Source organism: Salmo trutta, chromosome 38 (genome assembly GCF_901001165.1).
Source record: "Salmo trutta chromosome 38, fSalTru1.1, whole genome shotgun sequence".
Classification (NCBI taxonomy): domain Eukaryota; kingdom Metazoa; phylum Chordata; class Actinopteri; order Salmoniformes; family Salmonidae; genus Salmo; species Salmo trutta.
This window is the reverse complement of record NC_042994.1, coordinates 34,663,144-34,681,357: the sequence shown is the minus strand read 5'-3', so window position 1 is coordinate 34,681,357 and position 18,214 is coordinate 34,663,144. Positions and strand designations below refer to the sequence as shown.

The 18,214-nt window shown below is 40.8% G+C and overlaps 1 protein-coding gene across 1 annotated transcript; it reads right to left on the bottom strand.

Annotated features, from left to right (window-relative positions):
• Nucleotides 1-1,009: 1,009 nt before the first annotated feature.
• Nucleotides 1,010-17,535, bottom strand: LOC115178634 (zinc finger protein 239-like; the record flags this gene model as incomplete). Its single annotated transcript, XM_029739886.1, has 3 exons — nucleotides 17,279-17,535; nucleotides 16,921-17,047; nucleotides 1,010-1,783 (listed from the first exon to the last, which is right to left on the bottom strand). Coding segments are annotated over exons 1-3 (1,158 nt in total), but the record flags the coding sequence as incomplete, so codon positions are not given.
• Between the last annotated feature and the right edge of the window lie 679 nt (nucleotides 17,536-18,214).

Sequence of the window (18,214 nt, the reverse complement as noted above, 5' to 3'; positions counted from 1 at the left end):
CAAATGTACACCCCTTTGTTAATAGTATTGAAAATAATTCACTTAATGGTGAGGCATGGAATAATAAAAAGTGTATCTTTTGTCAGGCTGAATGTTTTGAAATATGAGGTGAAGCAATAAATGTTAATAAAAAAATGTTTTACTTTCACTTTCAACTAAAACCAAACTTATATTGTACTTCGGGCATAGTCTTATTTTCAACGTGTCCAAATCAATAACCAATATGCAGAAACAGTTTGTGATAAATTGAAATCCTAAACATAAAATGTACTATATACACAAACATCTGCCACAATAATCATATTACTTGTATTTTTTAAACAAGCATCTTATAAACTGCACAAGCACCAGAAACGCTGTTGTTTTGACAAGTAGCAATAAATCACTGATATCGATTAGGGGGGAAATCAGGTTATACGGGATGTTGAAACTAACACATGGAAATGGGAGATATCTTTTACCTCACTGGTTAGAGGACAACCTGCAGAAGATAGTCAGCTACATTTTGGAGTGATACATTTAAATGAAGGGGTCGCTAAACAAAGGAACACAACACTTATTTGTCATCACTCATCGATATCATGTTGAAATCAATTGTGCCGACAGGAGGGAGATGAGGTTGCACGTCCTGTTAAAACTAACAGCTCAAAAATCACACAGAATCTGGGAATAATGTGTACATCCCTGGTTAGAGGACAATTTATAGAAAACAGCTAGCTACATTTTGAAGTGTTGCATTTTGATTCAAGTGGGTCACCAACGTGGTAAGTGTAACACAACTCTTTTGTTAGTCACTTTTTGTTAAATCACATAAATAGTACTCATCCAATTCAGAGCCTGGATTTTCCTCCTGGGGCTAATATCCATATCATGTTGAAATCATTTGAACAGGGGACAAACGTTTAGGGTTCAACATTGTGACATCATTGAAATTCTCCTACTACAATGTTTAAACATTCTACATTGTGACATTAATTCATTGATATCATGAAACAACTCATCCATGTATTTTCTGATGTTTGATCAGAGATCTTTTATCAGAGTATCTCTTCCCACATTGATCACAGCTATAAGGTTTCTCTCCTGTGTGTAGTTTACGGTGGGATTTCAGGGAGCTTGACTGAGTAAAACTCTTCCCACATTGATCACAGCTATAAGATTTCTCTCCTGTGTGTGTTCTCTGGTGTCCTATCCGGCTGGATGAATGAGAAAAACTCTTCCCACATTCATCACAGCTATATGGTTTCTCTCCTGTGTGTGTTCTCTGGTGTGATATCAGGTTGCTTGACTGAGCAAAACTCTTCCCACATTGATCACAGCTATAGGATTTCTCTCCTGTGTGTGTTCTCTGGTGCATCTTAAAATTATGTGAAGTTGAGAATCGTTTTCCACAATCTGAACAGTGGAATGGTTTCTCTCCTGTGTGTACTCGCTGGTGTCTAGTCAGATGGCTAGATGTAATATAACTCTTCCCACATTGATCACAGCTATAAGGTTTCTCTCCTGTGTGTGTTCTCTGGTGTGCAGTCAGTTCTCTAGATGTAATAAAACTCTTCCCACATTGATTACAACTAAAAGATTTCTCTCCTGTGTGTGTCCTCTGGTGTGATAACAGGTTGCTTGACTGAGTAAAACTCTTCCCACATTGAGTGCAGCTATAAGGTTTCTCTCCTGTATGTGTCCTCTGGTGTATAATCAGATAGCTAGATGTAGTAAAACTCTTCCCACATTGATCACAGCTGTAAGGTTTCTCTCCAGTGTGAATTCTCAGGTGTACTTTTAGTGATTTTAATCTTAAGTAACTCTTCCCACAATCAAAACAGTGGTGAGATTTCTCTCCTGTGTGTGTTCGCTGGTGTATTTTAAGTTCTGTTGAAGATTTGCAATGTTTCCCACAGTCAGAGCAGCAGACAGATTTCTTCCCTGTGGGTCTCTGCTGGTGTTTCTTGAGGTGATGGGATCTGGACAGACTCTTCTCTGCCTCGTTAGCATCATGATGTTGAGGCTCCCCAGAGGATCCACGATAATCACGTCTCTCTCCTGTGTGAACAAGTCAGACAGATGGTGAAAGGCCCATAACAGCAGAAATCCACTGAAAAAGGTTACCAACAGCGTAGCCATGATACTGTACAACAGTATGTTAAAATTACTTGATAATTGTCTTAAGACAGTCAAGTGAGCAACAATAGTCATATTTAGTCTTGTTTTCACATTAGTGGTAACTAGAAATAAGTAAAAGGTGTTGAAATCCTAAGCAGTGTGCAGGCAACTATTGTTCTCAAATATAGGCACCTTTCTGTGTTTCCTAAAATTGCGACAAGGGCGATGCACACGCAATTTGGTTGTAGAAACTCCTCCCTGCTAATGCAGAAACCGCTAGTTATGGATGTACTATATCTGCCTGGAGCAAAAATGGTGAGCAAGTGGCCTAAGCTGTGCCACTAGAGATTCTGGATTCGAGTCCAAGCTCTGTTGCAGCCGACTGAGACTGGGAGGCCCTTGGGGCGACGCACAATTGGCCCAGTGTTGTCCGGGTTAGGGGAGGGTTTGGCCGGCAGGGATATCCTTGTCTCATCGCGCACTAGCGACTCCTGTGGCGGGGCGCAGTGCACACTGACCAGAACGCCAGGTGTACGGTGTTACCTCCGACACATTGGTGATGCTGGCTTCCGGGTTGGATGGGCATTGTGTCAAGGAGCAGTGCGGCTAGGTTGGGTTGTGATTCGGAGGACGCATGGCTCTCGACCTTCGCCTCTCCAGAGTCCGTATGGGAGTTGCAGCGATGAGACAAGACTAAGTACCAATTGGGGAGAAAAAAAGGGTGCAAAAAAAAATATATTTAAAAAATGGTGAGCAAAGATTCGTTTTCACAATGCATTCTGAATGTTACAGCACTAGATCAGGAGTGCTACTCAAGGAAACTTACATTAAGCTCTGTGTCTATTCACTAATTCACCACCGTGGGGGAAAACTCAGGGGAGTTCTCATAGGCTGACAGCAAAAATAGCCTCCATTTCCAGGTTGATTATGAAGTTGATTATGATTAATCAATTATCATTTGACACAATTTTGGATTATAATTGTAAGGCTCGTTTGAATGTCCTGATTTAATATAATGTTTGTGTTATTGTCGAAAATGTACTACTTTACATTTAATAACGACTTCAACCAGTAAAATGCTCATTGGCTAGTTTTCCATCAGCCTGACAATGAGGTTTTGTCCACTAAGTGTATGCCAAAATGGTCTATAATCTCACCTAACAATAACATAGACCTACTGTAGGACCCATAACTTCACCTAACAACAACATAGACCTAGGACTATAAATCATTTAATATTTCAGGTGAAACATGGAAACTAAAATGTCTTTGTCATGACATTTCATAACCTGATCACCAGATAATTTTGTGAATAATCCCACTAGGCTACTCTGTAATGTGTTGTCATTCTAAATGTCCTGAATAAAGGAAAATAGCTCTGTGTGTTGTACAATAGCCTGTCCATCAAGGAACAGTTCTCTACACATTATGAGCTAAGTATCTCTGTGTCCAAACAGACTAACGAGACCCTATTGTAAATTAAGTAGACAATAACACATTATAAACATCAATTTGTAAGGGATGTTGGATCCAACGTGGAGCACGGCATAACTGTCTTTACCAGAGTAATGAATGAAGAAGAACATTTGACTGGCATGCAGAAAATGATTTCCTGGATCAGCTGATGATAGTTGAACATGTGACTGTAACTAAACAGCTACAGTATTAAGAATTATGTGTAATTATTTAAGAACCGCATTAATGACAGTATCCATTTGGGTGTCAATAAAGTTAAGGTGACTCTTGGTTAGAACCATTGGATTTAGCAAACTCTGAAATGATTTAGGATTTCTGTGCCTATGAAAACTGTTTTCCCAGCTTAACATAAGGAGACAATAAATGTTACGTAGTTAGAGAGCATTTCAGAGATCTGAATACAAAAAACTGTCCGACAGCAAGATCCAGTATTTAAGTTGAAGTTCATCATTTAATAAGCTTAACGTTATGACTATAACTACTGTTCCCTGAAGGAGGGAAACTAGGTACAACATATTATTAAATCCACATGTTATGACTATAATTACAGTTCCTTGAAGGAGGGAAACTAGGTACAACATACTATTAAACCCACACGTTATGACTATAACTACTGTTCCCTGAAGGAGGGAAACTAGGTACAACATATTATTAAATCCACATGTTATGACTATAATTACAGTTCCTTGAAGGAGGGAAACTAGGTACAACATACTATTAAACCCACACCTCGCTGGAAGTCCCGCATTCCACAGGTGATGAGCGTGAGACTCGGATATATTCCTTAAATGATTTAATTCTTAAATTTAATACCTCACTTCACCGACCCAGGAAGTGGTGGAGCCAAACAGGTGTTGTAACTCGTTCATAACTGGCACGCAGATCGGTAGAAATGGTCAGATAAATTGGCACTTCAAATGGAAATGGAAAAAGTTTGCCGATTTTACTGGAAACTTCAGGAGCATAACGTCATAATTTACGAAGGCCAGCAGCAGGTGGCGAATTGGTTATTTTCTTCTGGTTATATTGATCTCTGGCTTCCTCAAGTCATTTGTGTGTGTTAATTATTTAATCAAACGCTTGAAGCATCAGTTCAGTTGAAGTTCTGCACATACCGTTGATTTTATTAAACACATGGGGTGTGTCTATATGAAGAAATACACGTCATAACATTTCAACCAACCAATTGGTAGAAAGAAAATACTATTTAAAAAAAAATCTGCCCTAGAACATGCAACATACATGCATTCAGACCCCTTCCCTTTTTACACATTTGGTTATTATAAAATGGAAACATTTTTTTCAATTATCAATTTTCAGACAATAACTCATAATGACATCACAATACCCCATAATAGTGAGAGAAAAAAAGTTTAGAAACGCTTGTATATATATTTCTCTAGGTCATGCCAGTAGGCTACAGTAGGTTGTAACTCTAGGTCATGCCAGTAGGTTACAGTAGGTTGTAACTCTCTAGGTCATGCCAGTAGGCTACAGTAGGTTGTAACTCCCTAGGTCATGCCAGTAGGCTACAGTAGGTTGTAACTCTCTAGGTCATGCTAGTAGACTACAGTAGGTTGTAACTCTCTAGGTCATGCCAGTAGGCTACAGTAGGTTGTAACGCTCTAGGTCATGCCAGTAGACTACAGCAGGTTGTATCTCTCTAGGTCATGCCAGTAGGTTACAGTAGGTTGTATCTCTCTAGGTCATGCCAGTAGACTACAGTAGGTTGTAACTCTCTAGGTCATGCCAGTAGGCTACAGTAGGTTGTAACTCTCTAGGTCATGCCAGTAGGTTACAGTAGGTTGTAACTCTCTAGGTCATGCCAGTAGGTTACAGTAGGTTGTATCTCTCGGTCATGCCAGTAGGCTACAGTAGGTTGTATCTCTCTAGGTCATGTCAGTAGGTTACAGTAGGTTGCATCTCTCTAGGTCATGCCAGTAGGCTACAGTAGGTTGTAACTTTCTAGGTCATGCCAGTAGGTTACAGTAGCTTGTATCTCTCTAGGTCATGCCAGTAGGTTACAGTAGGTTGTATCTCTCTAGGTCATGCCAGTAGTTTACAGTAGGTTGTAGCTCTGTAGGTCATGCCAGTAGGCCACAGTAGGTTGTAACTCTCTAGGTCATGCCAGTAGGTTACAGTAGATTGTATCTCTCTAGGTCATGCCAGTAGGTTACAGTAGGTTGTATCTCTCTAGGTCATGCCAGTAGGTTACAGTAGGTTGTATCTCTCGGTCATGCCAGTAGGCTACAGTAGGTTGTATCTCTCTAGGTCATGTCAGTAGGTTACAGTAGGTTGCATCTCTCTAGGTCATGCCAGTAGGCTACAGTAGGTTGTAACTCTCTAGGTCATGCCAGTAGACTACAGTAGGTTGTAACTCTCTAGGTCATGCCAGTAGATTACAGTAGATTGGAACACTCTAGGTCATGCCAGTAGGTTACAGTAGGTTGTATCCAAGTGGTTTTATCTCTCTAGGTCATGCCAGTAGGTTACAGTAGGTTGTAAATCTCTAGGTCATGCCAGTAGGCTACAGTAGGTTGTAACTCTCTAGGTCATGCTAGTAGGCTACAGTAGGTTGTAACTCTAGGTCATGCCAGTAGGCTACAGTAGGTTGTAACTCTCTAGGTCATGCCAGTAGGCTACAGTAGGTTGTAACTCTCTAGGTCATGCTAGTAGGCTACAGTAGGTTGTAACTCTAGGCCATGCCAGTAGAATACAGTAGGTTGTAACTCTCTAGGTCATGCCAGTAGGTTACAGTAGGTTGTAACTCACTAGGTCATGCCAGTAGGTTACAGTAGGTTGTAACTCTCTAGGTCATGCCAGTAGGTACAGTAGGTTGTAAATCTCTAGGTCATGCCAGTAGGCTACAGTAGGTTGTAACTCTCTAGGTCATGTCAGTAGGCTACAGTAGGTTGTATCTCTCTAGGTCATGCCAGTAGGCTACAGTAGGTTGTAACTCTCTAGGTCATGCTAGTAGGCTACAGTAGGTTGTAACTCTAGGTCATGCCAGTAGGCTACAGTAGGTTGTAACTCTCTAGGTCATGCCAGTAGGCTACAGTAGGTTGTATATCTCTAGGTCATGCCAGTAGGCTACAGTAGGTTGTAACTCTAGGTCATGCCAGTAGGTTACAGTAGGTTGTATCCATTGGTCAACAACAAAATGAATGGCTTATTTGCTACATGAGGTTTACTTGATCCAACAGAAGTTTCGTAATGATTAAGTTGTTTTGTGGACACGTGACATACCGACAACTTTGATAAAAACACTATTGGAGTTGTCTCCAGATCGCTATGCATATTCATGCTAGTAGCTTAGCATCTCTCTTCATTGAATACAGGCGGTTGACGTCAACAACCCTCATAGAATATAAACAATAGATTACAATAATAAGATGTATCCACCAATCCAAAGACAGGATAGGCGGGAGATAGACGACCCACAGTGCCGCTTTGTGGACAACGACTCCCCTTGTTAGGGCGGAGAGACATCTTGTCAGTATATCCATAATCTTTGGTGTAGCCAACCCAACTCTCACATGGCTCTATTGGGGGTCACAGTGTGTAGTAAAACATCACTACATTAAAATCACTACATGCCGTGGCCCCCAGTCTGCGGTCAGCAGGCAGATAGACCCTTCTCAAATATATATGTTAAGTCACTTTTTGGAAACGGAACGGAGAAAACAAGGGGCAGCTTGTTCTCTACGTCATCTGATTCTAGACATATCAGTCATCATCCCAGGGCCCTCCGTTGAAGAGGGATTGACGAGCCAACTCCGAATATCCAAAGTTAAAAACAAATTGAAGGCGGTACTTACTGGTGTTACTCAGATCTCCTTTCTCCTCCTCTTCATCTTTCAATGTGACAGTTATCTCTCCTTCCTTCTTCACTTCAAAAACTGCATCATCCTCTTTCTCTTCCTCCTCTTCTTTTACTGTAACATCCTCCTCTTCCTCTTTCACTCTGAACGCGTCTTCCTCTTCTTTCACTGAAACGTCTTTCTCTTCTTCTTTCACAGTAACAGCCTCACCCTCTACTTGTTTTACTGTGACATCCTCCTCTTCCTTCTCCTCTTTCACGACAATGTTCAGCCACAGACCCTCTTCCTCCGTCCAGCAGACTTCCTCTTCTTTAACAGGAGGGGAGTAGTTTAGGGAGCTCATGTTCGGGGATGTTAGCTAGCTAGCTATCATTAGCAACTAGGCTAGTGCTAACTTAACCAGCCAGCTACTATAGCTGACTAATAAATAATAACGTAATATTAAATTAAATAGGTTAACAAGTAGATCCGACAGAAGTGTGTCTAAAACACAGTAGATAATATAGACCGAAAGCGTATAAATAGGTTGAATCTTTCGGCTATGTTGGCTAGCAAGCTACCGAGGTGGTTGACGAGCTGTTTATGAAGAACCGTCCACTAGATTATACGTCACGCTGCAGCATCGCCTGAAAGACGCACATCGCCGTCTGCTGACTGGAGGGAAACGCAGTTGAGGATCACATTTTATTTTCAGACAAAGATTATTTTACATGGATTTAATTAAATAATACTATTATATTGAGACATACAAAGACCTGAATGTGTTGATTGATTAGTGCGAATAAAAAATGTTTACTACAGCACATTTAAGCCAGTTTAATTAAGTCAAACTAAACCTAAATAAGTAGCCAGCTACTTTAGGTCTATACTGCTCCTACATGGTGTAACAATACATCATGTAGATGTATATAATGAACAGACTAGGTCTATACTGCTCCTACATGGTGTAACAATACATCATGTAGATGTATATAATGAACAGACTAGGTCTATACTGCTCCTACATGGTGTAACAATACATCATGTCGACGTTTAGGGTCATTTAGAAATGTCCTTGTTTTTTAAAGAAAAGCACATTTTTTGTAAACAATGTGCTGGCTTTCTTGTTCTTTAATAACAACGCTTTTGTAAACAATGTTTTTGCACGCAGCAATTCAACCATGAAGGCCTGATTCACGCAGTCTCTGAACAGTTGATGTTGAGATGTGTCTGTTACTCTGTGAAGCATTTATTTGGGCTGCAATCTGAGGTGCAGTTAACTCTAATGAACATATCTTCTGCAGCAGAAGTAACTCTGGGTCTTCCTTTCCTGTGGCAATCCTCATGAGAGCCACGCATACCTTGTCACCATACAAACGCATTAAGAAGGAAATAAATTCTACAAATTAACATTTCACTAGGTACACCTGTTAATTGAAATTAATTCCAGGTGACTATCTCATGAAGCCGGTTGAGAGAATGCCAAGAGTGTGCAAAGCTGTCATCAAGGCAAATGGTGACTGCTTTGAAATATCTCAAATATAAAATATATTTTGATTTGTTTAACACTTTTTTGGTTACTACATGATTCCATATGTGTTATTTCATAGTTTTGATGTCTTCACTATTATTCTACAATGGAGAAAATAGTAAAAATAAAAACCCTTGAATGAGTAGGTGAGTCCAAACTTTTGACTGGTACTGTATGTAAATGTGATATTTCAGTTGTTGTTTTTGTTACATTTGAAACATTTATAAAAACCTGTTTTTGCTTTGTCACTATGGGGTATTGTGATGTCATTCTGGGGTATTGTGATGTCATTATGGGGTATTGTGTGTAGATTGAAGGTAAAATATTGATTTAATTCATTTTAGAATAACGTAACAAATTGTAGAAAACGGGAAGGGGTCTGAATACTTTCCAACTGCACTGTATATATAGGGGCAGTACCTAGTGACATCACTTCCTGAAACAGGAGGTACAAATATATAACATAGGTTATCAACATTCAATGTATCAAAATATATGACCAAGCGGGAAGTGTAAACGCCAGCCCAGCCACAATCCTAGAGGTTCACTGATGATCAACCTCCTCCTTCACATCTGACTCCTGATGATCAACCTCCTCCTTCACATTTGACTCCTGATGATCAACCTCCTCCTTCACATCTGACTCCTGATGATCAACCTCCTTTTTCACATCTGACTCCTGATGATCAACCTCCTCCTTCACATCTGACTCCTGGTTATCAACCTCCTCCTTCACATCTGACTCCTGATGATCAACCTCCTCCTTCACATCTGACTCCTGGTGATCAACCTCCTCCTTCACATCTGACTTCTGATGATCAACCTCCTCCTTCACATTTGACTCCTGATGATCAACCTCCTCCTTCACATCTGACTCCTGATGATCCACCTCCTCCTTCACATCTGACTCCTGATGATCAATCTCCTTCTTCACATCTGACTCCTGATGATCAACCTCCTCCTTCACATCTGACTCCAGTGATCAATCCAGAGCATCTTCTTTTTTGGGGGAATCCCGATGGACATCGAATAGGCTGTCATCACCACCACCGCCCACAAGATAATTGTCATTTAGGTTATCAATGGGAAGAGCATTAGCAATATGTCCTGTCTGGTAACTTGTCTCATTCAATGGATTTACATTGGCAGGTGCACAAGGAGAAACCCCTTTTTTTTTTAACTCAGTTGATCCTAAACTGCGGAAAAACTTTTGGAAGTCTTTAACTGTATCAAAGTCTGTGGCCTGTGATGTTGGGACAGATGATAGTCCCTTATTATACAAGAGACAAAATCCCCTAATTCTACAGCACAACGGCAGAGTCATGTCTTCAGTGTAAAACTAACAATGACTCAATAATCCTTCTGGGAATGTTATGACGTCATAAAGTTATGGGAGGAGTTAGAAAGTTGGCTGTCAGAAGGAGTACAATGTAAACTTACTTTTAATCCGTCTGTCTGCATATTTCAAGACATGACATATGAGGGTGCAGTGAGATACCCGATGGTTTTCTCGTCAATCATCTTAAGTACTGTACTTAAAAACTGTCAAACAATCCTCCGTTGTTAACGCAATAGAAAGGAAAAAGACTTTATTATCTAAAAATGTAAAGTTCTGGGCGACAGAGAGAAATGAAATGGTGCAGTTTGAGGCCATGTGGCGGAGAGTGATGCGCTGGAGATGGAGGTGTGTTCTAGTGGGTCTGGACAGGTGTGATGTAGTTAATGGAGATGGAGGTGTGTTCTAGTGGGTCTGGACAGGTGTGATGTAGTTAATGGAGATGGAGGTGTGTTCTAGTGGGTCTGGGCAGGTGTGATGTAGTTAATGGAGATGGAGGTGTGTTCTAGTGGGTCTGGGCAGGTGTGATGTAGTTAATGGAGATGGAGGTGTGTTCTAGTGGGTCTGGGCAGGTGTGATGTAGTTAATGGAGATGGAGGTGTGTTTTAGTGGGTCTAGGCAGGTGTGATGTAGTTAATGTTTGTATGATGTTGTCATTTGTATGTTTTGTATTGTTTATAAAATATAAAATAAAATATTTTTAAGTCCCAATGCAAAGTAACACCTCACTGCTCTATTTTTTTGAGTTATTACATAAAACCAATCAGAATTCAGAAGAATGCCAAAGTCAGGTGTGATGTAATATGGAGGACCAGCCTATTCCCTATGATGTAAACTACAACAGAAATAACTTCAAATGTAGAACTTCATATTAAACCAATCGTTTGCACTCATGGGTTCCCACTAGATAACACAACCACACAGTATATGAAACGCATGAGGTGTGGCTAATGTTGACAAGCTGGAGCTAGCTACCGAGCTAGCATACAAACTCTGTAGCACATAGTGGGTAGTTTAGAAGTTATCTGGAAATAAATTAAGAAATATGTAATAATGCAAAAACATAACTGTTTGTACTTATAGGAAACCAGATCATGAATACAACTCAGTTACTAAGTCTTTAACCACACTGTGTTGTTACACTGGTGAGTAAAAACTCATGCTTCCTACCCTTTAACTTGTTGTCTGAAAATAAAATGTACATTTTACTGAACTGCGTCCAGTCAGCAGATGGACTAGAGACTCTTAGGCCGCCCATTGTGACTCCGTCAAGAATTCAGCAGAGCAAGTTTGTATGAAGGTCTGGTTATTAAATGGGTACATAGTTCAATAGTAATATCCTCTAAAACGCTCTGGTGACAAACTTTGCTGCCCTGTTTCTAATTGTCCACATGGCTGGGAGAACCTATTCAAGTAAGTAAGTAAATAGATTTTGAAAATGTAAAAAAAAACAATGTATTATTAGCTAACTAGCTACAGTGCAGGCTAACTCAAATGAGCTGCTAAATGAGCTAGCTATCTAACCAACTTCAAATACTGTGCAGATAGATAGCTAGCTAAGTGAATTAAATATCAGCAACTACCTAACTGCATATTATCTAGCTACCTTGGTGTATGTATCACTGTAAAAAACTAACTCCAAATGCATTTGTAGGTAGCTAGCTAACAGCCATGGAGGAGGGTGAAAGGATAGCAGCCCACACTGTCAGTGAGAGAGGAGGCTATTCTGGATAGGGCAGGTACTTTTGTGTAGTTCCTGTCCCTAGAAGTGAGGACAGGAGATAATAGTAACATAATATTCAGTGTGGTGTAATTTGACTATAATGAAGTCTGTTTCTTGTGAGGTTTTCTGTCCTCAGATAAAGAGCTCTATGAAAGCCAGTCTACATATGAAGAGGTCCCAATGAAGAGCAGTGGTTCTCAGTCCTGGGGACTCAAAGAGGGGCACATTTTGGTTTTTGCCTTCACACTGCACAGCTGATTCAAATAATCAACTCATTATCAAGCTTCAGGTGGTATTTATGTATTCATTTGTGATGCCATCCTTGATATGATTATGTTATTGTCACATGCTACACATGTACATATGTGTGCCCATTCATCTAACAATCCAATGTTATCATGATTTGTTATCAGGGATATTATACTTTAGTAATCCACAATGACCTGGTGATGTAACAGTCTAATAATTACATTGTCTTCCATATTCCTACAGATACCTTGTAACTGGAGATTCCTTCAAAACGATTGCCTACAGTTAACGTGTAGGGCATTGCAAGGTTGGGTGACCAGGGTCATCTGGGACTGCCTCCTGGAGGAATTCAGGTGTGTGAAGGCTACCTGTGTCCTGCGTAACTTCATGAGGATGGACACGAAGACCAGGAGGGGATCTGCAGCTCGCAGCCGGGTGCCAGAGGAGGAGTCTGCTGCTCTGCAGGATGTTTCAAGGATGGGGTCCAACAATGCAGCAAGAGAGGCAATCCGTGTGCAGGAGATCTTCACCTCCTACTTCTTCAAAGAGGGTGCTGTTCGCATCTGCTACAAGACCATGGTGCTTGCCTACGGAGCTGTGAGAGGAACGGCACCTCCGTACCTTCAGGCTCTGATCAGTCCCTACACCTAAAGAAGGGCACTGCGTTCGTCCACCTCTGGCCTGCTCGCCTCCCTACCTCTGCGGAAGCACAGTTCCCGCTCAGCCCAGTCAAAACTGTTCGCTGCTCTGGCACCCCAATGGTGGAACAAGCTCCCTCACGACGCCAGGACAGCGGAGTCAATCACCACCTTCCGGAGACACCTGAAACCCCACCTCTTTAAGGAATACCTGGGATAGGATATAGTAATCCTTCTAACCCCCCCTCCAAAAAATATATAATGTACTACTGTAAGTAAAGTGGCTGTTCCACTGGATATCATAAGGTGAATGCACCAATTTGTAAGTCGCTCTGGATAAGAGCGTCTGCTAAATGACATGAATGTAATGTAAATGTTCCCTGGCAACACCATAGACTACACTATGCACAATCAAACGCTCTTTTAAGAGCCATTCACATTGCAATGAGAGTATTCTTCCATTTACTTAGCTATGTCAACTGCAGTTATTCAATTCACAGTTTCTCTCCCTTTGATTTCTACTTCTCAGGTGAGGGTGCTGTTTAGGTAAGGGTGTGATGTCTGTACAAAAACAAAACAGGCTATTTTAAATCCCCCATATTGGAAAAAATGTAGAACAATTAGACACCCTATAACTCACACCTACACACTCATGTATCAATCTGATTGATGGATTGTGTTGTGCAGTAAGCAGGCTCAGGTGTATAACTGTGGCTCCTTCCACCTTCAAAGAATAGGCAAGAGGGCCAACCATGGAGAATAGTAAGACACTTCATTATTTCTATAACTACGCTGTATTGTTTGTCCTTGTATGTCCGTTCATGTTTTTCAGCATAAAGTACTCTGCAGCCACTTAGTGTGGTGTGGACACCAGGTGAGGCCACACACAGATTCCTGTTGACCACTGTCACTTATTTTCTCAATAACAGTCTCACTCCTTCACTTCATCCCTCTCTCCCCTTCTCCCTAAATGCTCTAGGTTATATCAGCTGTGTCGGTGAACCCCTCCTGCATCTGAACTGGCTACATAGAGGGCACAGCATGATCAGAGGTGAGAGGTCACTTGGTCAAGTCAACAGGACGTATTATTAAAGAGATGCTTTACATTGAAATACAGACAGAGATGCAGTAGTCCCAGAGTTAATGATCCAAGATCAGTTTTGCATTTCACCTCCTGATTGATGACTAACAATGTCAGAATAAAAAATAAAAACAAGGTTTAAACATGCTCTCTCTCTCCATCTGTCTCTCGTCTGCAGATATGTTTTGATGTGAGAGGATGCCAACCCCCAGTCCCATCATCGCCACCTCACCTGCTTTTAAGAACCTTTGGGCCGACATGAGACTATTATGTAATTGTGATGAACTGAGAGAATATTTATGTAGCACTGTGATTCATTAATCATGTGCTGCCTTCCCTGCTCCTATGTTCTTACCTCTTTCCCTTTCTGTCTTTTACACCTCTCTCACCACCTCCTCTTTCTTCCTCTGTTTTTATAATGCATAACAGATGTGCATTGAAGTACAGATTGAACTTGTATTTATAACACTTGGATAATGAGCTTTTCAATAAAGCGTTTCACATTCGCTACTGGTTGAAATGAAGTGTAATGTGATGAAATACTCCACCTATCCTGTGTTTATCAGATCAATGCAGATGAAGGGCATTAGATGTTGAGATGAACCAGTGTTAGAGTATTTACATGATGCATAGGAAGTGTAGTGTTCTGTTTTTATCATTATATTTCTGTATATATGAATTAACTAGTTAACTCCTGTTTGTAGTCTATTAGTTACAATGTGTTGAATATTTTAGGCCTAGCAGCGTCAATGATTCCTACCCTTTAACTTTTTGTCTGAAAATAGAATATACACTTTGCTCAACTGCGTTACCCACTCCAGTCAGCAGATGGCGGTCTGGGAATTTAAGGCAATGCTGTTGGTGTGACGTATAATCTAGTGGACGGAACGCTTCTTTCAACAGTTATTCAGCCACCTCGGTAGCTTGCTAGACAAAATAGCCAAACCAATAAAGCTCTTTAGACGCTTTAGTGTATATTAGCCACTGTGTTTTAAACCCATTTCTGTCGTCTAGTTAGTTATCCGATTTTATTCCATATTTATGGTGTTGTTATTAGTCAGCTAGCGGGCTGGTTAAGTTAGCTTTAGCCTAGCTAGCTAACATCTCCGACCATGAGTTCACTAAACTACTCTCCTCCTGCTAAAGAAGAGGAGGTCTGCTGGACGGAGAAAGAAGCTCTCATCAAAGAGGAGGAGGAAGAGGAGGCTGTTTCAATACAAAAACAAGTAGAGGGTGAGGCTGTTACAGTGAAAGAAGAAGAGTTAAAGAGGAGGAGGATGCAGTTTATGGAGTGAAAGAGGATGAGGGGGAGATGACTGTTACATCAATAAAGGAGGAGGAAGATGAGGAGGAAACTGGATATTTGGGCCCGGTTTCCCAAACTCATCTTAAGGCATCCAGTGGTTCTAACGGTGAACTTAGCCATAAGATGGTTTTGAGAAACCGTTCCCTGATTAACACTAGTAAGTAATGTCTTAAATACAGAGGCATAAACTCTGCAGTTGTTGAACTGATGTGTGGTGTTAAAGGGGAAATATCCAATAGCTACATCCAGATTTTTACTTTATAATAATTTATTTATAGCCATTGATTCTTGAAGAATATAACACATGCCTCATGAGCTTAGTTAAACTGTTGTACCCCATCAGAACCCCAAATAAGCTTTTTTTACTCCAATGTTTAGAAACAATGTAAATCAACACTGTATAGCCTCAATATGGTTAAAACTATAATGGTGATATCATGGATGGTCAGTCCTTGCATCCATAGGTCTGTCTATGCATTTAAAAGTAGTTACATTTTTCCAACCCCATCATCTTATTACCAAAACAGTGTTTTAACTGCAGATTGGTTGATTGATTGATGTGTTTTTTTTTTAAACAGCAACAAAATGGCTGCCCAGAGACTTGGCGTAACAGTAACATCTTGGCGTAACAGTTATAAGGTGTTGGCTTGACAGTCAGTGGACCCAGGTTTGAGCTCAGAGCAACCCCCTGAATTCACTACACTATAAATACAAGGACTGGCCATCCATGATGTCATAATGATAGTTTAACCAGGTTTCTAGGCTATATAGTATATTCTAGAATTCATCCATGATGTCATAATGATAGTTTAACCAGGTTTCTAGGCTGTATAGTATATTCTAGAATTCATCCATGATGTCATAATGATAGTTTAACCAGGTTTCTAGGATATATAGTATATTCTAGAATTCATCCATGATGTCATAATGATAGTTTAACCTGGTTTCTAGGCTATATAGTATATTCTAGAATTCATCCATGATGTCATAATGATAGTTTAACCAGGTTTCTAGGCTGTATAGTATATTCTAGAATTCATCCATGATGTCATAATGATAGTTTAACCAGGTTTCTAGGCTATATAGTATATTAGAGCTGTTGATAAAAATTGGCTGAACATTATAGAATGACTTTTCATGCCATTAAATTAAAGGCAAAACATACCTAGATCCAATTACATTCATGAATTGGTTTGAAACCTTTGTTTCTGGTTTTTATTGTTGTTGCACCATTTTTCAACTGAACAGGAACAGCCAAACATTCAGATAGGATGCTGGGGATAATTTCTATGCAGAACGTAAGAGGGCAACAGTAACTGAGAAAAGTTTCAGACACATATCTTCAGGAATGAGCGAGCTACATTACATTGAGCATGAAGTCACCCTGGTGTCCCACACAAATGTACCCAAAAGTACCTAAGTGGCCAAATTGGTACAGTGCTACATTTTGATGTAAAAAACTATATACAAAATACAAAAATTATATTCTAACACACCCCTCAAAAAAAAGTAAAAAAAAAATATATATATATACAATTTTGAAATTTTTTAACAACAAGGGTAACTATTTACAGACATTCAATGTACAATATTGTGAGGACCCTCAGTCCTCTACACAAAATTGTGCTGCTTGTGCCATGGCCCATAGCAGTCTCTTTCTGCTGTAAAGCATAGAGTTACTGAGCAGGTGGTACATGTGATGGGGCATTTCCTGTGACAAAGGGCACAGCGTCGCCTCCCCACTGTGCCCTTTTTGCCCTGAGGCACATTCATGCCTGCAGAGATGAATTTGGGCAGGTGAACACCACTGGTTGAAGGAGCAGAAGAGGTAGAGGGGACAGAGGTAGAGGGGACAGAGGTAGAGGGGACAGAAGGTGCTGCAGTGGACTTGCTGTAGCCAGCAAGCTCCTGGATGAGCAGCTCTCGGAAGGCTAGCTGTGAGATGGGGAACTTTCCACAGCTCTTGGCCATTTCCTTCTGTATGATGAAGGAATTCACAACAGCAATATCAATGAAATGATAGAAAAAAGTATTGTACCATTTCATGGTCTTGTGGAGCACATTATAGTAGCCTATCAGAGCATCTGACAGGTCTACACCCCCCATGCTCTTGTTGTCGTCCTTGATAGCTCCAGGAATGGGGACATTTTTGGCTGTCCATGCCCCAGTAGCGCCCTTCACACTCCTGATGACTTGATCTCCACTGAAGGACTTGTGGATACTGAAGCAGATGACCACCTCTCTGGTATCCATCCACTTCCCAAAGAGCAGGCCATCTTGACGAATCCATCGCATGCTATCCCCGCTCAGCCCGCTTAGGCATGTCGTTCTCCTTGGTCTTTGGAAAGCCCACTCTGTTGGGCCGAATGGTGCCACAAGCCCACACATCCAGCTTCCTCAGGTCTGTGAACAGGGTAGGGCTTGTGTAGAAGTTGTCCACAAAAAGTTTGTAGCCCTTCCCCAGCAGTTGAAAATCTAGTAATGCCATGACAGAATCATAGCTGAGTCCCTTACCGGTCGCAAAACTGCTCTTCCCCTCATAAACAAAAAAATTGCATGTGTATGCACACGCAGAATCAGCCAAAACAAACAGTTTGTAACCCCATTTAGTTGGTTTGTTACGCATGTACTGTTTTAGGCTGATTCTGGCCTTTGAGGCTACCATCCTCTCATCAATGGAAAGGTTCTGGGTGGGCTGAAAATAGGTCTTGCAGGCCTCAACCATACTGTGGTAGAGAGGTTTAATTTTGCAGAGCCTATCATACTGTGCCTCGCTTCTTGTCGTTGTCCTCGTCAACTTCTAGGTCACTGATATGAAGCGCCCGTGAGATTGTCAGAAACCTTTTGCACGACATGACAGTGCAGGGGAAAGGCAGTTGATAGAGGGGTGCAGTTTTCCAATACTGTTTCAGGGTTTTCAGCTTCACTAGACCCATGTATATGACCATTGATAAATAACAAAAAATATCTGACA